This window comes from Mixophyes fleayi, chromosome 7, assembly GCF_038048845.1.
Source record: "Mixophyes fleayi isolate aMixFle1 chromosome 7, aMixFle1.hap1, whole genome shotgun sequence".
NCBI lineage: Eukaryota > Metazoa > Chordata > Amphibia > Anura > Limnodynastidae > Mixophyes > Mixophyes fleayi.
This window is the reverse complement of record NC_134408.1, coordinates 12,858,795-12,883,379: the sequence shown is the minus strand read 5'-3', so window position 1 is coordinate 12,883,379 and position 24,585 is coordinate 12,858,795. Positions and strand designations below refer to the sequence as shown.

The window sequence follows — 24,585 nt, the reverse complement described above, 5'->3', positions numbered from 1 at the left end:
TTATATAGCGCCATTGATTCCGCAGCGCTGTACAGAGAACTCATTCACATCAGTCCCTGCCCCATTGGAGCTTACAGTCTAAATTCCCTAATATACACACACACAGACAGAGAAAGAGAGACTAGGGTCAATTTTAATAGCAGCCAATTAACCTACTAATATGTTTTTGGAATGTGGGAGGAATCCGGAGCACCCGGAGGAAACCCATGCAAACACAGGGAGAACATACAAACTCCACACAGATAAGGCCATGGTCGGGAATTGAACTCATGACCCCAATGCTGAGACAGAAGTGCTAACCACTTAGCCACTGTGCTGCCCGGAATTGCATCATTTTGGCCCGCCCCCATGCTAAAATTACGCATTTGCGTCATTATGTCACAGGGAGCGGGTCCAAAATGACGCAATTCATAGAAACCCCGTCCCCTTATGCCCACCTCTACACCGAGACTCCCGGAGGCCAATTGCTAAAGGTTGGCAACTATGACCTATTAGATTGTAAGCTCATATGGGTAGAACCATCTTTACCTTCTGTTTGCAATTTGTATGAAATTTTATTTATATATGTATGTATGTATGTATGTATGTATGTACAGCAAAGCATAATATGCAAGTGCTTTATATAATAATAATAATATTAATAATAATACTACACATTGTGGAATCCTTCATTGTCAATTTCTTTGGCTCGGTTGAGATGGGACATTTCTTTTGACCATACCTTAGGTCGATTTGATGCTTCAGCAACATTTGAGACGCTCCTAAACGTAGCTTTAAAAATAACAATTGAATGTTTATGAAAACTGCACCCTTTTGCTTACAATGAATTGCCCAAGCGTGCCTTTATCAGACATAAGGATATAACTTTATTTAAAACATAGTGGGCCTGATTCATTAAGGAAAGTAAAGCAAAAAAAATGAGTAACTTTGCACCTTGGCAAAACCATGTTGCATTGGAGGGGGAGGTAAATTTAAAATGTGATGGCAGATTTATGTTTGGGGTAAGGCATGTCCTAGATCAACTTTAAATTTCAGTGAACAAGTAAAGTTATCATGTATTTGTGTGCTATATAAAAAAACAGCCAACATTTAACTTATGTGCAAAATAATAAACTAATTTGCACCCCTTGCATTGTAACATGGTTTGTCCAGGAGAAAACTGAACAATAAAACACATAATATTGAGGGTAGGATTATATTATATTAAATTTAGAAGCCAGAAACACATGTTTTGGTCCTTGCTACCAAAGATGGCTACTATTGGTATTGCTGTACAGTATGCAATACAACACAAATATAGCCAGTTTAAAGATCATAAGACCACCTAACCAGATACAAACCACTAATTTAGACTTTTTTTTAAGAACAAAATTAGTATTGTTGTCATTTAATTACTTATAAGATGCTATTTAAGGCGTCTGGCTTGTGGTAGACATAGCCCTGTCTACATGAGTCGCTCCATCAAACTGATATGTGGAGCAGTTTGGGCAGCAAGGTGGCTCAGTGGTCAGCACTTCTGCCTCACAGCACCGTAGTACTGGTCACATTATATATCACTGGTATTATAATTTACACACGTGCAATAAATGACATTTTGCTGCTGCTCTGGAATTCCAGTAGTCTTGTGAAGCACCCACTAGCTGACCATAATATATGGGATAATACACTATTGTAAATTATAGGGATATTAATAGTCACAGAAGAGAGCTGTGACCATATAAAACTTATAGTCCAAGTGTTTTTATACAACTCACAGAACTCGGAGGTGACATCTAACATTCACAATCATTAAAAAACTATATAAGTGACTAGAGGTATGGGCCAGACTTTTATGGTACCATGTCAAGGTGCGCAGAACAACAACAGATTATTATTTCTTAGTAAATAGAGCTGTTCTGCAATACACAGAAGGCCATATGTTACTGCTATTCATCGACAGCTACTACTAAACAGGAAATTCTTTTTGTGGGTTCGGCTACACTCTAAATACACCTGTTCATTATGTCTGTCTGAAATTTCAAAATGGCTTCTCCCATGCAGCGTCACTTCAAAGAACTCGCTGGCAAATATTTGTCAACAGCAATATCAAAAAAGAATTCTGGCCAAATGAACAGCGGGTATTCTAAAAGGTTACATTTTCATGGATCATATTTCCTTTTAAGTGACATTGTTAGTTAAGTTTTAACACCCGAGCTGACCCTTGAGGGTGAAACTGGGCGATGAGCAATTAAACAGCGGACTTACATAGGATTAAAGTCAAACTTTTTAGGCACTAAGACATCTGGGGTGAACAAGTCCCAGCACGTCCCTGTATTTCCCCGGCTCATCCCTCAGGTTAAACTGTTCTACCTATTGTGACAGAAATCCCTGCATTGTGCATCCTTTTGTCTCCCCGAGGCGGGGGGCGGAGGTAATGAATTGTTAATTGGCAATGTTATTTGTCATTACAACGTAATCCACAGGAATGACAATGAAACAAAAGATGAAACTGCTAAACGAGAAGAAAGATATTTATATATGTAAAGTATACAGAGGAAAGAGAAGGATGGTGTAGTATATTCAATAAAATAGTGACTATTGTTATGGTTAGTTAAACCAATTATCTGTTTAACTAGGTTGCAAAGGACTTCAGCAATGGCCATATTGCATAAATCAGGTGCAAGCCCTAAAACAAATGCAGTGTGTCCATGGTGTGGTATTAACAAAACGTGTTTAATCACTTTAATTAAGACACATTGTGGCATATTCAATTGACGGCGGGATTGCCGAAAATCCCGCGCTCAAAAAATATTACCATTATTACGGTAATCCTGCGCGGGAAAACCGTTAATACGGTAATTTACTCGCTGGATTTCAGCTCGCTGGAAATCCAGCGAGAAATTACCGTATTAACGGTAATATTTTTTGAGCGCTGGATTTTCGGCGATCCCGCCGTCAATTGAATATGCCCCATACACTGATAAAGATATGACTTATGTGGATTCAGTCTCAGCCGACAGTAATAGTCCTTGCTTGATAAATTTCTTCAAAATCCAAGAGCCAGATCCAAAAGTGAGGAGTTGCAGTATGCTGACAATCTGGTGCCAGGTCTAATATGCAGTCAGATATTTGGTGTCAAGTCTATTATGTAAAGCCATACCGGGTGCCAAGTCTAATAGGCACAGCCATATTTGCTGCCAAGTCTATTATGTAGAGCCGTACCTGGTGCCAAGGCTAATAGGCAAAGCCATATTTGGTATCAAGTCTAACATTTACAGCCATATCTGGTGCCATGTGTTCTAAGCAGGATCATATCTGGTGCCAAGTGTGATATGCAGAGCCACACCTGATAACAATAATATACAGAGCCATATCAGGTGCCAAGAATAATAGATAGATCTTGTAAGGGTCTTAACTGTTTGCCATCTTCTTTGGCGCACGTCTGGTCTGTTGTCAGCCATGTGCCTCATCAGGAACTGCGTCTATGTGCACGTTACTGGATGCGTCCCCCACAACGCTCAGTAAGATGACTTGTATGCGGGCTAAGGTAGGCGAACAACGAGTATAATTTTGTTTCACATGTAGGCATTGCATGTTGTAGGCCACGCTCTTACATGGATGTTCTAATATCCCACTATTATCAGGGCACGGACTCTTAGGGGACTATTCAATTAGAGGCGATGTTTCTCCAAACATCACGGCTGCACACGTTTATGGTACCTTAACATTGCGGACTTCCCCTCGCTGCTCTATGAGGGAGAAGAGAAACCTGCGCCGTGGAGTGCCTTCGCGACCAATCCGGATTGATGCCGGTTTGCCTTCTCTTCTGTTATCTGACTAGATTCTAACCTGAATAATAAGCACCAATAATTCCATGCCGGAGTCCTGTGGACAACAGAGTGCCATGAGCACATCTAAGTCTAAAGGAAAAGGGGGAGCTATAGTTAAAAAGTCCTAATAGACCATGTTATTGTGTTCACAACATGCTTTGAGGATCTGACATTACAATAGGCCTATACTATGTATGGAGGCAAATCCTGATCAAGCGTTGGCCAACCAGATCCAAGTGTTGATAAAGACGGTACAGAAACTGCGCACTGGGGTTGTTGCTTAGAAAGATGCCAGGAGGGCCGACCCGGCATCGACAGTAGTTGTAGAAACCAAGGTAAACTGATTGGTTCTCATGGGAATATAAATCATTTCATACCATTTACTTTAAACTAAGCCCTAGGTCATCTGGTACAGAGGAAAGAAATGGAAGTTGCCATATCCCATCTGGAAGGTGATCCTTAAGTTGGTGATTTTAGTCCGATACTCTCATAAATACCTTTTTTTCTGACGTCTTCTGTACGATCACCCAGATTGAGAATTGTCTGCAGAAGTTAATTTTCGTTCACATAAACAAGACCACAAGCCAGCTGAAGAATATAGTGCTAAAGCACTGTCATTAGCAACAGACCCCAGACCCCCCCTAGCAGTCAAGATTATTAAAGTAAGGTAATGGAGAAAGGAACTAGGTTTGGTAGACTCCTTTGTCTCCAGGACCACCTACTAACTCCAAACCCTCCACAGACGTCAATTCAGATTATGGCCTCACTAGCAAAAATCTTTATGTCTGATCATTTCACCATCTTTTCTTGTGGTTCTAGGCTCTCCTTGGTTTCGGTGTCAAAAACTTGTTAATGACTGACATTTGGGGGATATTGTTAAAATCAATACTGCTCCTCCTAAAAGATGCATTATTTATTCTGTCTGAACTGTCTCCATATTCTTAGAACATTTGACAGGACATCATCTGCATTTGTCTTATGTATTTAATAAGAAATGTGCAATATCTTCATAGATTTGTGGCTGCAGGTCAATGCCAGGGACTATGTCTTCAGTATTTGCTTTGGGGGAAAGTATGATGTTGTCAATGTTGTAAGGAAGGCTAAACATCCTTGGGACACCCAACTGGATGGCAGAGAGGGAGTTGAACACACAGTAAAGAAAAGAGAATGAGAGGAGTCAGGAGGAGAGGTAGATTTGGGTGTTATTTGCCTAGAGGTTTAGTGGAGTTGGAAGGGGCGCATTAGTTCCCCATGAGAAGAGGTGTAATGAGAGAGAAGCAGAAGGCAAAGAAGTGAGCCTTGATGGACCCCAACAGAGCGAGGGGAGGAGGTGTCAGAAGTAGAGACATAGAAGGAGCGTTTTGAGAGGTGGGTGCACCATGAGGCAGGAGAGACCAGCAGTGCAAATGCCAAGGGAGTGAATGATGTGCAGGAGAGCAGGGTGGTCAATTGTTTCGAAAGCAACAAAGTCAAGGAGAAGTGACCCTTCAACTTAGATGTGAGCAGATTATCGGTCACTTTAGTGAGGGAACTATATTCTGGGGGTCACTATACAATAGACCCCCAAATATCTGGTGGTTACACAACGCAGACCCCCACAAAACAAATCTCTGGTGGCTCTGCAATGGAGAATAAACTAATCTTGAATGGCTTTACAATGCAGACCCCTCTCCAACATCTTTTGGAGGATTAACAATGCAGAATCCAAATCTATGGCATACTTGCCAACTTTTCCTTGTTGGCTTCAGGGAGACCTGGGGGAGGTTGACGTGCGCGGGGCAGGGCTTGACGAATCGCATAATTTTTCTCCCAGAAATACGGGAGTCTCCCGGAATGTCCGCAACTATGCCGTTAAAGAAAAGCAGCTAATGAGTCTCTAGAGACTGAAGTGTCTTTTACATGTCTGTCTCCATTACTGAAGTCATGTTGTCTTACCTGTCAGTCTTTGATTAAATCTTGGTCTCCATGAAAATGGCCACCTCCATAGGCATCAATACATGGACATAGGACACAATTTCTGAACAGTGTCATCATGCCACAGATGGCGAAGCCAACCACGTCTTGTACTGGCTCCACATCAGGGAGAATGCCAGACTCTTCAGGGAGTGAGGGAGATCACCCCTATTTCAGGGAGTCTCCCTGACATTCAGGGAGAATAGGCAAGTATGATGTATGGTGGCTTTATAATGTACCCCCTCCATCTCTAGTTGTGAAACAATGCAGACCCCATATCCCTGGTGGCAGCACAATGCAGGCCCAAATAGATTTTCTAGTATTGTGTTGTGACGTTGCGTCGTTATTATTTCTATACTTGCTGTATGAGAAGATTTACAATGGCGCACCAGATTAATTATTTTGCTATTAATATATACTGCTTTCTCCTAACAATAGAGCTTATTTTTTTATAGATATAAAAGGATATTCCCCGGCTCCTCAGAAGACAATGTTAGTATCTACATCTAACACATTGGTCCCTGAACTTTACTTTAGAAAGTTGGATAAACATTTTCCAAAAATAACAATAAAATCTGGTTGATTCCTAGAAGTTGAGAGGAAATTATTTTTTAAAATCTCACCATGTAGTCCATTGTAAAACAGAAATAAACAACCTTTTTTTTGTGAAACCCCAAGTGGCAGTATGGCTGGCAGTGCATGCTGGGCCTTGTAGTTCCATAAGAGCTTAGAGAGCCTCACTGGTAGAAATGATTATTTTGAAAATGATTATTTTCCATAAATATGTTTGAATGTGGTTAGAGGTGGACAAGATGCACTTTCTTCCTCGGAACACAGGGCAGGTGACCGTTTTCCAGCCGGGATGAATTAGCTGGAGCGCACTTCCGGCTCAGGTAAGAGGGGTTCTGATGCTCTCTGGTTGTCATTGTGATAACATTAGGGGGATAGATAACGGACAGCGGGATAGAGCGGCCGCTGGCAGCCCGCGCGGGGGATTCTGGGATACTTTAGGAGGGGAGATGGTCCTGGGCGGTATATAATGGCCGCCCCCTGTGCTCATTAGGTTGTTATATAGAGGAGTAATGTTATTGTAAGGTGATAGTGACAAGGACATGTCCTGTACACTGGTTCCCATATGTCTCTGCTCTGCATCATATGCCATAACCAGTACATGAATAAATAATAATAAAGTCCATATGGGACCTGACCTGGCAGTAATGTAGCTTTTACTTTCTCCATCTAAAGGGATGGGCCATTAATATATAATAATATAAATGTGTTTTGATGGCTGTTATTTCAGTAAACAGATTGTACACTGAAAATTCATATAAAGCTGTTATTTGTGTCCAGTAAACAATGTCCATACGTATGACATGGCATTCTACAGAGGCGTAATGCAAAATATAATCACATAGATGATATACAGAGTTGTAATAGCAGTTATCACATTTTGTATTACTTACTTTTTAATGGAGATTTTAATGCATCTGTGTAAAGCTGGGTACAAACTACAGAATTTTCCACCAACTTTTTATGCCGATTTTACATGCGATCGATGGTCCAATAAAGAGAAGAGCGGACGTCCCTTTAGCGACTTTTTACAGCCATGTTGTTGTGAGCAATGATTGTAATTTCGTACTCACTGTTGTGGATCGGTTGGAAGTTTATACACACTACACAGCGGAAACGAGATTGGAACGAAAATATTAAACGGTACGACCAACCAAATGAGGCGACAATCGTCCATTTGGGCAGACTTTTGACCATCGTGTCACTACACACACTGACCCGACTTTTGAACGAGCGGTCGTATGTCGGCTGATTGAGCCGATTATTGGACGAAAACCATGTAGTGTGTACCCAGCTTAAGGCATGCATGCCGGGAGATGTGAATGGCAGGTATAAGAAGAAATAGCCTCGTCCATTGGGCAGGGCAAGGTGTACGATGATGCTAATTTCGTCATTATGCCTCCTGCCTGCTCAGTGATCACAGAGGTGGGCATGGCATGACGTTGGTGGCTGCTCTGGGCATTATCACGATAAGATAACCTGCAGGTGTTGCATGCCTCAAAACATTGCCTTGAAGGTAGTTAGGACAAATTTACCATGCCGCTGTGAAGCAAATGTTCCATCTTCTCTTCCCTAAATACAGCCTTGCATTGTTGTTTTAACATGATGAGCGGCGGACACTCCCCACAACTTTCTTGCGAGTCGGACTGTCCTGACAGAATCATCATCATCATCATTTATTTATATAGCGCCACTGATTCCGCAGCGCTGTACAGAGAACTCACTCACATCAGTCCCTGCCCCATTGAAGCTTACAGTCTAAATTCCCTAACATACACACACAGATTAGGGGTATGGAATTGGTGGTATAGTTGTGGACACTTCCTAACCTTGCTGCATTATATTAGGCAACCTGTTGCTCTCTAGTTATAGAACTATAAGACAAGTAATATAATTGTTAATTTTAAATTATTATTATACATGCATGTTGATCAGGTGCATTCCATACTTGCCTACTCTCCCAAAGTATCCAGGAGACTCTAGATTTTCGGGGAGCTTTCCCAGACTACTGGGAGAGAGGGTCACCCTCCCACATTCCGCCAACTTCCCCAGTGAGACAAGTGCCTTGATGATGTGGTTCTCTGTGAATTGTGTCACTATGCCCCCTGCACTTTCCACTTGGACTTCCTCAAAATTATGGTACATTCAAGTACTCATATGATATTGTTAAGGTGACTCTGCATGACAATCCTCATTATGACAAATCCACTGAACTTTGTTATAATGTAATTTTTTCTTCATATTCATCACTCCTCTTTGTTACATAATAATAATAATAATAATAATTAATAATACAGTAACAGCACCTGGGAATTCTATCTGCTATACAGTTAGAGGAATTAGACTAATACAGTTGACCAATACTTAAAAGTCGAGGCATCTCCAGGGACAAATATTTATGTATGGGGCTGTTTAAGGAAATTAGAAACGGACAACTATATATAAATGATAAATTCACAAATCCCAATATTCATTTTTTATGTTTGAGGCCGAATGGGCACGGCCATTCAGAAGGGGGTGTGGAATGTTGGTGGTTGTTATTTGTCAGATTTGGCTTGGATTTGGACAGAAAAGGTTGTAGTTTGGGTGGATTATGGGTAGGGCTTATTTTGTTCTGATTTTCCTTTTTAAAATGTTGGAAGGTAGAGTATACAGGTAGAGATAATCTAAAAAATCTTGTTGAAAGGCAAAGGTGCATTTTCTCTTTCATGATGTGGGCATACAACCCAACATTTATTGGGACAGAATAAGATGTACCCAATCACGTTCACTTTCCGAGCAGCCGTGCCTATTTTCTGCCTATGGCCAATAAACAGATGTTTTCCCCGTATACATGATGGGGTTAATGCCGGTAGCAAGATTCACTGACTTCCATAGTGTCATTCAGCAGTGTGCTCACTGTCCAATGCCCAAATTCTGTGCCCTCAGATGGCAGGGTACATAGGCTCCAACAGTCCTGGTTTTCACAGGACAGTCCCAACTTCCTGAAAGCAGGTTAAGTGCACAACTACGGGACATGGACAAGGCAGACCGGGGGCATGGATTGGAGTCATGGGTTAGGGCACGGATTAGGGTCATGGGCATACACTGCACAGAGCAATCGCTTGGCTAATAATATCCTGTTGTTTGTTTTTGTTCTTTTCCAGGAACGTTGGGAGGAACAATGATGGAGGCAGCGAAATACTAACGGCTGTTTTTTTCATTGCAAAAATGGATGAAGATGGGGCCCAACAGGTGGCGTCGGAGTTAGAGGGGCGACAAATAGGAGGCTGGGGGCTTCTGCAGATAGCAGGATGCACCGGACTAACTGCCTACTCGGTTTGGGCATTTGTACTAATGCCTGGCTTCAGAAAAGTGCCATTAAAGTTACAGGTAAATGCCCCCCAGGCCGTATTAATCGCACGGTACAGTCTGTTGAAAAATCCATACCTGTGATGGCACGGGTAATAAATGTTCTGTGCCAGAAACAGGCCAGCTGAGAAACAAATGAACACTGTTATAGAACATAGAAGTAATTGTTGGCTTAGAGTGCACTTGTCACCTACACACTGTGGAGGCAGCCATTTTGTGAACTGAAATGGTATTCATGAGTAGTGGTGGCTAGGAATGGCTGAGGCATCGGGCGGAAACCTCAGTGATGTCACAGGGTTCTAGAGAACTGATAGGCTGCATTCTCAGTGATAGTGGTTGCCTCCACAAAATGGTTGCCTCCACAAAATGGCTGCCTCCACAATATGGCTGCCTCCACTGTGCATGAACGACTAGAATTTCATTTCATGTATGTCATATACTGTTAGATGTACCAGTATAACAATAACACTTTCTCATGCTCAGGTGCCTTATATGCCAGCCAGTGCCAAACAAGTGAAGAATGTAATGACGTTACTGAGGGGCCGTTCGGGGAAGATGGTGGATCTTGGTTCTGGTGATGGCAGAATTGTGAGATATTCAGTTCACATCATATTATCAGACGAGTGTTGTCTCATTCGGTGACTGGTGTCTTTATAATTGCACCGCAGGTCCTGGAGGCTGCCAGGCAGGGGTTCTCTCCGGCGGTGGGGTACGAACTGCACCCCTGGCTAGTGCGTCTGTCATACTTCTACGCCTGGCGGTCCGGCTATCACCGCCGGGTGTCTTATCTGCGAGAGGATTTGTGGAAGGTAAAACTGCTGGGTTCCCATTACAGTGTTCCCGTTATATGTATGGTGATATAATGTTACTTACACTTTTTTTATACTCTGTAACCTCAGCTTATCAGAATGTCCTTAGGTATGAAGTCTGCAATAGTCTACAGGTGCCCTTAAATGCTGCCATTTGGACTGCTAATTTTGGTTTGCAGCATCTGTTTGAGCAAAAAGACATCCGATCCCAAAGTATATCTGGTGGGGAGCCGTGAGATGTTGGTAGGGAGGGACGGTAGATGTGGTCAGATAATGAATATTTGTCATAGTCCAACTGCGCTAATGTTACCCCGTTGGGTCATTTTCATATTGCCCAATATACCAATGGTCTAGCGGTCTGCTTGACTCCCATTTGTTGAGCTTCATCGTTCCTTTGAAGCACACTAATGTTCACTTCCTAACCGCAAGGAGTTATTTAGGAAAATAAAAAAAATAAAGATTTGTAGATCTGCACTCCCGTCCCCAACATTTCCACAGGCCCAAGAGGGACGTTTTCTATTTGTAATAAAAAGACAGAACCTTGGCAGACTTTCAGAGACACATTGCTATAAAACACTTGACTAGAAACAACAGACACCACACTGCACTAAAGCATATGATATGATATACTGGGTAAATGGATATAAACTTAGGAAGAAAAAAGAGCCTTGGGGACTATTAAAGGAGATTTGTCACGCAGGACTTTATAATAGACCCAAAAGAGGGACAATTTAGGTTTAAATTGTTATCTTTTGTTATAGCCAAGGTGGAGAAAAGTGAGTAATCTTCTGAGACAATGGCCCGTTGGCCGTTTTAGTCCATATCTAAGTAGTAACTAAGATGCAAAGGGAGGTTTGGGGAGGCTTTAAGGCCTTGCCCGCCCTCCCTGGTGGTCTGTGTCACCCTAACATGGTGGTAGATGTGGCTGGGTTTCTGTAGGTAGTCAGGCTAGGTACCTGATTGGATGTATGATTTTACTGTATGTCCCTATGTAGCCTTGTAGCTGTGTGCCCGGTAACTTTGTATTCTGAAGTATCGTCAGGGAGAATTGTCTCCATGTAGTCTTCTGGTGTTTATTGGGGTTCCGTCTTGGTACACTAAAGACAATACTTAGAGATATTTGGGTGGCCAGCAGAAGACTGATGTGGTCTAATCTCATCATAAAGTTACATTTATGAAAAGCTCCAGTCTCCCAAAGTCTCTATTCCTAGCATACAAGGTCCACCAAGTGTTGAAGGATTGAGCTGGCCCCTAGGTGGTGTCACCCATGTTCTGCTCTACATCTAAGGGGAGCCCATTCAGTGTGTGAGTTGTGGAGGACATTTCACAAACCTTTGTAGGTACCAGAGCTCATTGCGTTTAGAATCACCCTACGTTATGTTATACACCAATCGCTGGAGATCTAAACATCTTGATTTCCGCTTACAGGTGAAACTACAAGACTGCGGGAACATATCTATATTCCTGGCCCCAAGTGTGGTAAGTGAGGGGTTGGTTCCTTCTGACAAATTTAGGAGACATCACCTCTGTGTTCAAGAGATCATTAAATGCTATTGCAACAAACCCTATGACTTTCTTACCTCATCCATATTCCAGCACGTTAGAAATGAATTCTTGTGGGTCTGTCAGACCTTTGACTTGCAGACAGATTAATCCTATTAATGCCGGGTAATATTCTTGTAGACTGTGTAAGGAGGGACAATTCATTCAACGGTCCCGCTTGCACAATGGCTTGAAGCTTTGTCTCTCCTGACAGCTCACGTTGCTGGAGACGAAGATGCTGGCGGAGCTCCCCGACGATGCCCGCGTGGTGACTGGCCGCTTTCCTCTGCCAACGTGGGTACCCAGCGACATCATTGGAGAAGGCACGGACAGGGCCTGGGCTTATGATGTTAGGACTGTACGGCAAGCTGCACCGGCCAATCAGCACGGGACTGAGGTGTGACTGCTGAGGATTATTAATACTTGTTAATGCTACCTCCATGGGTCATGAGCGTTCCTAAAAGCTGGAAAAAGCTAAATACTTGGGTGACCCTCTTAGGGTTCCTGATGAAGATCATTGGTGGATGTGTTTTTATCCTTTATCTATATTGCAGTGGGTGTATGTACACACTAAATACAGGGGGACGGTGTGAGGAGATGGTACCGGTGGTTGTAGACTGGTGTGACAACACGGTGACATTTGTGAAAACTATTTTACAAGTAACAGTGTAGAAAAGGTGGTGTTGTCCATAGCAACCAGATTCTGCTAGTTGTCTAGTACAGTGAATGAAAGCAACCATCTGATTGGTTGCTATGGGCAACACCACATTTTCTACACAGTTCTCTGTAGCACAGTTTTCATTAATCTTCTCACTGAGTCTTATATACTAACATGTTGCTGTAAAGGCCAATGATGTGCTGTAATCCATATCAACCAATCAAATGTCAGCTTTTAGCAGCCTAGTGTATGACGCTAATATCTGATTAGTCGTTGTGGGCTACAGCACATGTTCTGCCTCTACATGCAGCGATGTCACTGGTCCCTATAGAGGCTTCGGATCTTCCGCAAAATGGCTGCCTCCACTGTGTGTCAGCACACGTAGTGCTCTGTAAAATGTTTTATATTTATTTTATAACGAATAATATATTAATATATGCATGAATGGTTTTATCATTTTAAATTCTATTGTAATATATCTATTTATACAAAAAAAAAAGGAAACTTATATTGAAGCCAACAATAAATTATTCTGAGATCTTAACGCAGTAATTTTAGAAATGTGTCTATATTATTTGTTACCGTGGTCTGACAAAAGATACATTTGGAGAACCCCCCACCCCAATTCTGGTACATAATAAAATTGAGGCACACTTATGTAAACTGATCACAGTATTTGTATCCCGTAGCAACTAATCAAAGTTGTACTTTCATTGTCCAACCGTTACTAGGATGATGACAGTGAGAATCTGGTTGCTATGGGTTACAGCTCATTATTCTGTGCACAATTTTCCATAAAATACTTTTAAACTGGGGCTCATGAAAGGATGGTGTAACTGAAATCAACCAATCAGATTATGCCATTTTTTGTCTGACTAAATGTGGCGTGTATTTGCCTGCTTGTGGTAGGGAGTAGATTGTAATGCCTACTAAGGCAGGGACTTAATAATAAAGTCCCATATATAGTTATATGGTGCTATATATAGTATAATAATAAGCAGTCTACACCAGTGTTTCTCAAACCTGAGGTCCTGATGTCTCACCCACAGACCATGTTGTGTGGATCTCTTCTCAGGAACACAGGTGAATATATTAAATTGGTTGAATAATTGCTTAAGGCAGAGCCTGAAAACATGCCCTGCTGGTGAGAGAAACACGTGGATTGGCAAATTAAACAGATAACATCTGATTGCTTAATCTCAGTATGCTACTGGTACACGGTTATTTGACATGCCTTCTAGAATTACGGTTCCACAATACAATCCAGTTCAAGAAGCCTTGAACGCTCAACGATGCATCCAGAATGGTCAACTGGAACCAGGGCTATGTATTATTATTTTGTTTGTGATTCTGTACTCTGGGAACAATGCACCAGGTACACCAAAAGATTTTGATTCTATTCAATCTTCAACTGTATGTCATTGACTTAAATTGTACATCTGTGTCCTATTTATGGTGAAATGCATCAGAGAGAGTGTGTTCATGTGCACTCTTCACCAAACCTGGAATAAAGTGGTATTAAGTGCATCGGATATGCAGGATGCTGCAAGTTTAGCATATGATTTCCCCAGTACTCCCTGTATGAAGACAGTGATCTAGATTTAGAATGTTTACATATTCCCGACACTGGCTTAATGTAGACCACACCCTGATCTCCCCCTAAGTCTACCTCAGCCACCCCTCAGACAGGTCTAATAATGTGTTCCTTATTTGTACCTAAAACAAAGCTAATACTGTGATTATTATGAAATTAAATCTGCTCACACATTAGTTGTAAGTACCAGAAACTGGCAAAGTGAGAAAATGTCTCTGATGCTGCCTCAATATCATGAAATATCCACTGTAAAAGGTCTTATGGGTGCAGACATAACACCCTGCATTACTGTATCATCTGACATGTGTGCAACATGTATGTACTGCTCTGAGATATCAGTATGCCAGTTTCAAGTCTCAAAAAGTCCAATATATGTACAAAAAATACAAAAAACACGGGATGTATGTAAAAATAAATAATTTAATGACTATGATTATAAAATAAATGTGATCAATCATAGGTCTTGTAGTTTGTATTCTCTGTCTATGACAAAGGCTTTAGCGTCCAATCGTCTGCAGTACTGGTGAGAGCCACTAGAGGGGGATCACATCTCGTGGCTACTTCTCCGTACAGCCCGAAGTAGAAAAGACTGGGGGGCATCAGCGCTGATGGCCCTGGGACCCTCGTTGCCCAGGAGTTTCCGCAGGCGCATTATCTCCTGTTTGTACCTACAGAAAAAGAGATACTCTATATCAATATACCAGAAACAAAACACCTTCTCTCCCGCCATACACGGTGCAGGTCAGCCATTGTGCTTGGATCATAAATCGCACTGCCCAGTTGTCTTGGCTAAACCTACACCACGGCTGCATGCCTGGCAAAGACCATAGAGTTCTACTCACCTTCCTAAGTGTTTGTCTACATACTCCTGGAGCTCTGCCACCTGTTCCTCTGCTACAACCGCTCTCGACAACAGCTGACTCCTCTCCTTCTCCAGATCCTCCTTAAGGACACAATCATGAACAACACAGGCGCATCAACTGTACCATCTGAATGAGATTAGATCTTCCCACCACCCAATGGCAGCTGATGTTGGGGGTCTTCGTAGCTTCAGAGAGGGGGGACATTTACAAAGGAGTAGTGCAATGTATACGTGGTCTTGTATAATGTCACAACACTGCTACTATGTGTAAATAATACATGGTACTGCCCTTGGGGGTTTACAGCTGCAATGTGGGCGAGAGGAGGCAAACCTGACTGTGTCATAGACACCGGTACACACCTGGGTATTGTGGGTGAATTCTCGCAGCTGTTTCCTGATCTGTGCCCAGTTGTCTTCATTCATCTGCCCGTATTGTCCTGCTCTGCACAATGAGACGATCATTTCAAGGAATATAAATAACACAAATCTGGTGTTATACACAGGATCCTATGCTGATGTCTCTCCGTCGCTGTAATTCAGTGCAGTGTTATCCCATAGACAGGAGAAGAGTTAAAGAAATAGTCCATGGTTTGTATGCAGTATGAATCTGCTATATCAGTAGGCGACAAAGTAGGTGGGCAATTTATCAAAACAAAATGTCACCGATCAGATGGGTTTTAACAGATAAGAGTTTTATGATCTGAGGTTTAGGAAAATAGATTAATAAATGAGATCACATGCCTCATATTGTATATTGGTCCAGCCAGATTGTCATGGGAAAAGTGCTTAATTTATATCATTAGTTCTTCATCATTTGCTTGGCCTGGCGTAGTTCCTGGTAATAATTTCTTGCAGCAACTGCTGCTGCCTCTTCTGTCCGTTCCCACTTCCTACCTGGTCTTTCCTCTCGTGCACCACTGGCCCTAAACAAAACCTCATTATGACAGTATACTTACTGTTTATTGGAGGCAGTATTGTCATGTGATCTTCTCTGCAATATAAAAGAGAGCGCAGTTAGAACACTCCTCTTGTCTTATCACTTTGATGTACCAGAGCGGATGGTAATGCTGTTATTGTAACCTGGTTAGGTCTTACTGATGATCACACCATCTATTACCAACCTTCTCCTTTAGATCCTGGATCTGAGATTCCAGCAGGGCCTTGTCCTCCCTTAGTCGGTTTAACTCCAGTGTGGACTGAGACTGCAGATCGGGGTCAGCGATGGTGAAATGATGTTCCGGAGGGCCAGGATCCACATCGCTATTACCCATGACCAGTATTTGCTCTCTCTGCATGCTGGAAGACATGGGGGTGTACTCGTCACTGGTGTATCAGGGGTCCATTCCATCAATTCTTCTCTAAAATCACTAACCTTAAGCCAGACACATTCCGGCTACTCAGCCTGAGCGATGAGCAGCAGGATCAGAGCACAATTTGGCCCCACACCTAAGTGACCAAATTGGACAAGATCCAACTGTGTGGTGCTCAGGCCGGGCAGCCGAGCTTCTTTCAGGCAGGGCATTGGTAGTGCAGTCAGAAGATGCCTACAGATATAGGCCACAACCGCATTTACCAATATGTCCGATAATGAGCCAATTGATTTTGATTAGGATTATTAACAGACATGGTGTCAGTCATCTTGTCATAAGGATATTAACTAATGCATGGGTAGTGCCTATAATGCAGTCAGATGATGGTGAAAGTTTTCCTGACTGTCCGTAATAAGTCAGTAAGATGGAATAAACCAGCGTGATGTTGGTGTAGCTCACTCAAAATTCAGTCAATCTAAAGAGTGGGGTAACTACTCCTGTCAGTCAGAAAATAACCATTATTAGGTTGGTGTAAGTACTCCTGTCAATCAGACATGAACTAGTCTGAGGTTGGTCTAACTCTTCCTGTCATTCAAAAAATAACCGTTATTAGGTTGGTGTAACTCCTCCTGCCAGTCAGAAATGAACCATTATTAGGTTGGTGTAACTATTCCTGTCAGTCAGAAATAAACCTGCATAACGTATTTTTAAGGGACCCGAAGCTGCACTCACCGGTAAGCAATAAGCAGGCTCTCATGTTTCTTGATCAGACTCTGCATCCGCTTCTTGTACTGCCGCGCTGCGCTCGCGAGCTGTTCCTCTCTGGACCTGTGAGAGGCTTTGATGTCGCTCAGCATACTGTCCACAAATTGCTTCATGCGAGCTGGGTCCACCTTACCGCCGGTCCCCCCTCTCATATTCCCGTCCACGTACTCCTACAGACAACACAACCCAAACCTGTGCATCAGCCACATCCTGACACTGGTAAGTTTGGACTGATTGGATCTGGTGACATTTTTACCAATAAATTGCGGCGGCGGCGGCGGCAAGGAAAAACACAAATCAGCACCAAACTTTTGAATTCGAATAAACTGTATAATACATCAACATTATTACATGGTAACATTCACTAATGCAGACTTTTATAGCACGGAGATGAGCGATTTAAACCAGTTCCTTAAATTTTGCTGCCCTCAAAACCTGCTGCTTCGGACAGCTGCCTGGTTTGCCTCATGATCAGAGCACCCCTATAGTAGAGGTAGGTATTGTTTAATTATCCCCATGGAATTGTTCTCTAATTCATTGAGCAATCATTTAAGCCACCATGATGATTAACTGGCTATGAATGGAGCAGAGCAGCTTGTCCGTTTCCCTGTGAAACATACTTACGGCCAGATCCGTGATATAGCGGTTGAGCCGAGACCGATATTCTTCATTGAGCTCCTTCAGCTGCAGTTGGAGACGAGAGTTTTCTGCTTCGATTTCCTTCAGCTGGCTCTGAGACGTCAGGAGAACCTGGGGTAGAAGATGGGATATTAATGTTGCCCGCAGGATAGATAAATCCTACCGGTCTCTGTTCTGGTTGACTGTCAGGCCGTACAATCAAGCGTTGCCTTATCATAACAGGCAGAGTAGAATTTGGTAAGGAGGGGTCCTTGCACTACAGAAGTATCACTCACCGCTGATTGTTCCGCCATCTTGTGCTGGGTGTTGCGAATGGCTCTCTTTGCTTCCTGTAGCTCCTTGCCCATAGCCACCCTGGATATAATAAGAGCCCATAGTTATCTTAAATACATTGATTCACCTGCCACACTCTCATCTAATGCCATTCTTAAGAACATTAAGCATCTAAAATCCTATATTTTATTTTCGAGTTTTAGGGGCTTAGCAGCGCTAAAGATTTTAGAGGTAAGGACTGATCATGTACACAGTACAATTAAATTATCTCAAGTTCTGTCAATGTATGGGAACTTTTACATATATGCAGTTTGTGGGCCAAAAAACTCAAAAGCACCCATGTAATACCACAGCCCCTCCCAAAAGTCCTGTTTTTCTTGGGATAGTCCTTTTTTCCCATTACAAAGGGTTGTGATCTAATGTGACGACTTGCAGCAAGATTACTGTGGTGCTGCCTAGTGTGTCCTGATTTTTAAATCAGGATGGATGCCAGGTCTGGCACTACCCTTATGGTTTCACTTACACTCTCTCCTCTAATTTCTGTTGCTGAGTGTTGTGGATCTTTTTCATACTCTCAATCTCTTCTTTAATTTCATCCTGGTTTCCGAGAAGCTGCAATGACACAAAATCCAGGCATTTCCTGATAAATGGATGGAAATAATGGTGAGGATTCTGCTTATCAGAAAAGGGCTGGATACCTTGTTGACAACAAGCCTTGTGGAAGCCAAGGCTACAGAATCATGGAGGACACAATATTACATTATCTGTCTACGTAATAATGGAGGACACAATATTACATTATCTGTCTACGGAATCATGGAGGACACAATATTACATTATCTGTCTACGGAATCATGGAGGACACAATATTACATTATCTGTCTACGGAATCATGGAGGACACAATATTACTATGCAGCTGGCCATGTGACCAGGTCATGTGACTGTATTAAGGGGAGATGGAATAGCACAGTCTGGCATCTTTAATTTGGACACTCCTGGTATTGCTGCTCTTTATTATGCTTTGTATACTATGATGAGAATGACAACATTAGGTTAAGAATAGGTTCAAAAACACAACTTACATTTCTCTCCAATTTCCTGCGCTCGTGTTCAGAGGCAACAAGCTCTTCTGGCTGAAAATATATGATTTTTAGGTTTAAATTCATGTTTTTGCACAACATCCAACAAACAAGTTTAGATGGAAATAAAAAGTAAAAAAAATGATAAGGCATGTGTCAAAAAAATCTATTTATGAGGTATTATTGCCATGCTTAACTAACCTGTGGCTCTCCAGTGGTTATAGAACTACAAGAGCCAGCATGCCCTGCCAGCCGTTGAAAGTGATACGTATGTAATATATTTTGCATTACATTAGTTCTACACTCATTTACTGACTGTGAGGGGCCATGAGGAGGTTCAAAAGGTGGGAGGCAATGTGCTGAATATTCTGAGAGTAAAAAAAAGTCCATGATAATGGAAATAGTTTGTTCAGATTATATCGCCGTGTGTTTTTTACCAAAATATGAATTGTAAACGGGTAATAAAATGACCTGATATTATATACAGCTCTCTAAATTGGCAGTTATGTATCAGACTGAAGTCAGGGACATAAATTGTGGTCTGGATTTCCTCAGAAATATGGCAGCATTCATTTGGTTAACCGTTAAACAATGCTATTCTGACAACCTTTGGGAGGTGCTGGCCGTCTTCTAATGGAACATGTCTAAATATTTCTCAGCCCTAGAACCACGCTGGACCAACATTCATGACAAACTCATACAGTAATTTCATCGGTACCCATTAACACCACTGAGACATGAGGCACTTTATGACCTCATGCCTCCAGTGATGTCACTAGTTCTAAGAGACTGATAGGCTGCAGTCTCATTAATATTATTCTAATCCACATAATGGCTGACTGCCTGTGTTGGTGACACTGTACATAGAGGACAGGCGCACATGGATATATATGTAGAATGCTTCATTCATTTATGAGGAATTCTGAAAAATGTTTCCACAGGTTCATTGAAAATACTTGAAATTGTATTGCCCGATAAAAAATTAAGATATTTCTAGTTTGCGAACATGAATGGATTTTAGCTGTAGTTATTTTTAAGAGCAAGACTTTTAAAGCTAATGTATTAAGTTATTCAACTTCTGGTTGTGATGTTTTGTGAGGATAAAGACATATTTGGACAGCACGGTGGCTAAGTGGTTAGTGAGTTCAATTCCCAACCATGGCCTTATCTGTTTGGAGTTTGTATGTTCTCCCCGTGTTTGCGTGGGTTTCTTCCGGATGCTCCGGTTTCCTCCCACACTCCAAAAACATACTAGTAGGTTAATTGGCTGCTATCAAAATTGGCCCTAGTCTCTCTCTCTCTGTTTGTATGTATGTTAGGGAATTTAGACTGTAAGCCCCAATGGGGCAGGGACTGATGTGAGTGATTTCTCTGTACAGCGCTGCGGAATTAGTGGTGCTATATAAATAAATGGTGATGATGGTGATGATGATATTTCAAAGAAATTGGCAGAACTACTAGAATAGTACACAATGAGATAAAGAGGAGGGATTGACAGAACTACTGGAATATTGCACCAGGAGATGCGCCATATTACATGTCATCTCCAGCTCAGGCTTCCATACCTTGATCTTACGTGCGGACATTTGGTTGACCATAGCTCGAACCCTCTCCAGCTCTGCAGTGGCCTCACTGACGAGAGCGTGAGACTGTGAGTAATTCTCCTCACGTCCTCGGTTCGCCATATTGAGAAGTTCCATGCTCAGCTCATCATTCTTGGCAACCTATATGTAAAGAATGGGTAAGGTGGTTTGAAGACATCTTGGCACACAATGGGATATAGAATTTTGTATGTTTGTTTAGTGTGGTAATCCTAGAAAATAAAAGGTAGAGAAATGAATAAAAGACAAGGATACTGAAAGGACAAGAATGGGCTAACAGTCCACCAAGGAAGGAATAGTCATCAGATACTTCAGAGATGAAACCTGCATCCCGTGTTTTGGACTTATAGAGCATCCAGAACACTGTCCTTACCTCTCGTTCATGCTCTTTGCTCAACGCGAGGTAGTTACTCTTCAGAACAATGTATTCATCTGCCAGCTCCTTACGGTTAGTCTCTACCGACCGGAGACGTTCTTTCACAGCCTCGTACTCACCACTTAACTTCTCCTTATGAAGCTCGACAGACATGAGCCGGTTCTCTAAAGTCAAGATCTATGGGGAATGAGAGGTCATTACTAAAGCCTCTTTTGATAAAACAAGCCGTAGTGAAAATGTGCCAATTAGAAGATATTATATTTTGTGATCCCTACATATCTTGGCACTCATTGATCGAAGGTCCACTGATTGGCCAGAACTGACAGTGGTCAGTATGGTGAAGTGGACATGACAGTAAAATCCACCATCATCATTGGGATACTGGCAATGCTAGGTGCAGCTCCGATAACCCAACTTACCGTGTTCTTGAGTTCAAATGTTTCAGCCTCATAGTGTTCCCTTATCTTGTTGGTCTCAATCTGAAGCTCAATCAGCTCCTTAGAAATCTGCAGAGAAGGGAATGTATTTAGCACTGATATGTATGGTGGGCTAAAGCAACCCTACGAGCACTTACTATAAATAAACATGAATACCTTTATTAGAACAGAAGGTACCAGGGAAGCACGGTAGCTCAGTGGTTAGCACTTCTGCCTTACAGCACTGGGGTCATGAGTTCAATTCCCGACCATGGCCTTATCTGTGTGGAGTTTGTATGTTCTCCCCGTTTTTGCATGGGTTTCCTCTGGGTGCTCTGGTGTCCTCCCACACTCCAAAAACATACTGGTAGGATAATTGGCTGCTAATAAATTGACCCTACTCTCTCTCTGTCTGTGTGTATGTGTATGTTAGGGAATTTAGACTGTAATCTCCAATGGGGCAGGGACTGATGTGATTGAGTTCTCTGTACAGCGCTGTGGAATTAGTGGCGCTATATAAATAAATGGTGATGATGATACCTTTATTAGAACAGGTTAACATGCTTATAGCAGGCTAAGACCAGTTCCACAGGAGTTGGGGAGGTCCACAGGTTGCCTAACCCTGCCCAACACTATAACACGTAGAACGCGTCCTATGACAGGTCCCTCTCATACCTTCAGCTTTTCCTCCTCACTGAGCACAAGTCTGGATGACAGATCTGTTTTGGATCCTGCAAGCCTCCCCATCTTGTCCTGCAGTTCTCCCAGTTTGGCATACAACCTCTCATTGCGATCCTGCAGCTGTACCTGAGAGGGCAAAGAGTTAGTGCCAGGTCCCGCTGCAAAGGCATAAAGGCAAACAAGCTGCAAGGTAGAGTCAAGTACACACAACCACGCAGTGCTGGCCCAACTTGCTGCAATGAAATCATTCATCTGGGTAAAGTTGGTCTAACATCAGCCCACCGTAAGCCATAGGCCTATTGCGATGACCAGATCTGTACCATACACTTGTGGCCACAGATCATTGCAAAATGTGTGATCATCAGAAACATGTTTATGCAGTATTAAAGGACCTTACTGCCACTGTTGACAGCATGACATTTTCCAACTTTCATTGCGTAGGACCTAAGGCTGCAGTTTGATCACAGGGTGATTCTAGGAGTTTGGTGAAGTGCAAGACGAGCTAGGTGGAAATATAGTTACTGGATCTAAACTCAATATATGGCTCTCTGGGTGTTGTGAAACTACAAGTTGTCAAGGTACGCTGGAAATTGCAGTTTTGCAACACCTGGAGATCCACAGGTTGGCCAGGCCTGCAATATTGGCTAAAACATTTATTTATTTATTGAGAAGGCATGGTAAAGCACTTGAGCCTGCACTGCAAACAGAATAGGCACCAGTGAAGGAATATTGTAGCACTCTCTAAGAAAGTTCATTTATTAGTTTATTAATATTATTAAAAATAATATACAGCAATTAGAAATCACCGTTTTACTTAGTGCTGTACAAGTAACGGAAAAGTTGTCACATACAACAGAGTATACGGAGCAGCCTGCTCATTAGAATTTAGAATCAGGGAGTTTATTTATTTGTAACTGGAGAGTGAAAATGATCTAATATAATTATATGGCACAGGAAGACCAATGACACCAGTCCTCTGGGGGTTTTGTTATTTTGCATTTATAGTTTGCTGCTGCAGACACTTGTAACTGATATTGTATAGTTCTATTGCATTTTTCCTGAATTGTAGCTGTTACAGGGGAAGTTAAACAATAATAATGACACATAATAACAATAATGTGTATTTACTTATAAGGAGAAGTAGACGCAAGGTCTTATATCTATGTTCTGATGTGATATACTCACATTTTCATTGCTTAGCTGCCTGACCTGTTCCCTTAAAGAGATGTTGCTGTCTTTAGAGGCATCCATGATTACAGTACAGTCAGGATACCAGGCACCAGGCTCTGTATCTGTTTACAGCAGAGAGAGGAGTTGCTATGGAGGTCTGTTGTGCTTACATGCAGGATGTCCCTGCTGGCTGGGAGGAGCTGGTGACTGTACACAAGAACATAGGGGTAGCAATGCAGGCACTGACACAGTGCTGTGACCTAAGATTAGACCAGTCACACTTTACACTGATTGGAATCAGCTCATTTGACTTCAATAAACAAGTGGTAAAAAATAATATATTTTCTATCATCTACTTTAATTTGCAATTTTAATTATTATACTTTTTATTTTGTGGTCTGTGCATGTGTTTGGTGTTGTCAACAGATGACCATTTGCACCAGGGTCCATATGCAATCACTACATTTAACCTTGTATATCATGTGCAGCTTTGTTGTACACTGATGGGGAAGGGAGAGTTTATGAAACATGATGATTGTATGATAATAGCATATATAAGCTGTTATTATGTATGCATTGGGGGTGTGACATAAACGGGTCACGTTGTATACAACTAGTATAGACACAACCTAACAATGTAAGTGCTCAAACTGTGAAGCTGAGCTTTTGGTTGCCAGGTAACAGTGATTTCCGGTTACAACCCGGAAATGAGAACAAGCTTGCGTTCCACAGACAGAAGCGTGCGTGTCAGGCTGCTTCGTTGCCTAGGAAACCGAATCACATTGTCCAGGAACTTGTTTAGTGAGACTGTTGCCTAGCAACCAGGTAAACAGACAATGAACCAGCCTGTAGCTGATGATCAGCATTTTACAAATGGGCTGTATATATTAGTATTATCTGGGGACTTTACATCATGCTGACCCAGTGATATATATAATATTAAAGGGCAATAGGTTATTGTCTTAATACTTTCCTTTAACCTTTAGTTCTAAAATCAGCTGGGAGAAATTATGCATATTTTAGGGTCAAAAATCAATGTCAGTGGAAGAGTATTAGGCTCCCTCCCCCTTAGGTGCCCTCTCTCTGAGAATATCCCACCCCAGGTGCTGCCCACTTCCCCTGAAG

At 42.1% G+C, this 24,585-nt stretch overlaps 2 protein-coding genes across 4 annotated transcripts; one reads left to right on the top strand and one right to left on the bottom strand.

Annotated features, from left to right (window-relative positions):
* The first annotated feature begins 2,057 nt into the window (after positions 1-2,057).
* On the top strand, positions 2,058-13,236 carry ANTKMT (adenine nucleotide translocase lysine methyltransferase). 3 transcript variants are annotated; one of them, XM_075179109.1, is made up of 6 exons: positions 2,058-2,129; positions 9,479-9,704; positions 10,167-10,271; positions 10,352-10,492; positions 11,921-11,971; positions 12,249-13,236. In XM_075179109.1, the coding sequence occupies exons 1-6, from the start codon at positions 2,107-2,109 to the stop codon at positions 12,435-12,437; spliced, it is 735 nt and encodes a 244-aa protein (XP_075035210.1). In that variant the 5' UTR covers positions 2,058-2,106; the 3' UTR covers positions 12,438-13,236. The 3 variants fall into 3 exon arrangements, with proteins under 3 accessions (XP_075035210.1, XP_075035211.1, XP_075035212.1); XM_075179110.1 differs by lacking the exon at positions 2,058-2,129 and adding an exon at positions 6,591-6,655; XM_075179111.1 differs by lacking the exon at positions 2,058-2,129 and adding an exon at positions 6,772-6,825.
* Positions 13,237-14,686: 1,450 nt separating this feature from the next.
* Positions 14,687-23,739, bottom strand: CCDC78 (coiled-coil domain containing 78). Its single transcript, XM_075179107.1, has 15 exons — positions 23,476-23,739; positions 22,285-22,416; positions 21,613-21,699; positions 21,191-21,370; positions 20,782-20,940; positions 19,220-19,270; positions 18,659-18,747; positions 18,138-18,216; positions 17,848-17,973; positions 17,191-17,393; positions 16,270-16,444; positions 16,105-16,139; positions 15,509-15,590; positions 15,129-15,229; positions 14,687-14,954 (listed from the first exon to the last, which is right to left on the bottom strand). Exons 1-15 carry the CDS (start codon positions 23,539-23,541, stop codon positions 14,831-14,833), a joined length of 1,689 nt encoding a protein of 562 aa, XP_075035208.1. The 5' UTR covers positions 23,542-23,739; the 3' UTR covers positions 14,687-14,830.
* Positions 23,740-24,585: the final 846 nt, after the last annotated feature.

What these genes read in the sequence shown, in the direction of transcription:
- CCDC78 (XM_075179107.1), bottom strand. Translation starts at nt 23,541, where the DNA reads ATGGATGCCTCTAAAGACAGCAACATCTCTTTAAGGGAACAGGTCAGG. An exon ending in TCCAGGATCTAAAGGAGAAG is followed by an intron (nt 16,140 to 16,269) that starts GTTGGTAATAGA and finishes TTTATATTGCAG; the next exon opens with AGAAGATCACATGACAATAC. An exon ending in AATTCACCCACAATACCCAG is followed by an intron (nt 15,230 to 15,508) that starts GTGTGTACCGGT and finishes TGTGTCCTTAAG; the next exon opens with GAGGATCTGGAGAAGGAGAG.
- ANTKMT (XM_075179109.1), top strand. Translation starts at nt 2,107, where the DNA reads ATGAACAGCGGGTATTCTAAAAG. An exon ending in AACAGCGGGTATTCTAAAAG is followed by an intron (nt 2,130 to 9,478) that starts GTTACATTTTCA and finishes GTTCTTTTCCAG; the next exon opens with GAACGTTGGGAGGAACAATG. An exon ending in GTTCTGGTGATGGCAGAATT is followed by an intron (nt 10,272 to 10,351) that starts GTGAGATATTCA and finishes ATTGCACCGCAG; the next exon opens with GTCCTGGAGGCTGCCAGGCA.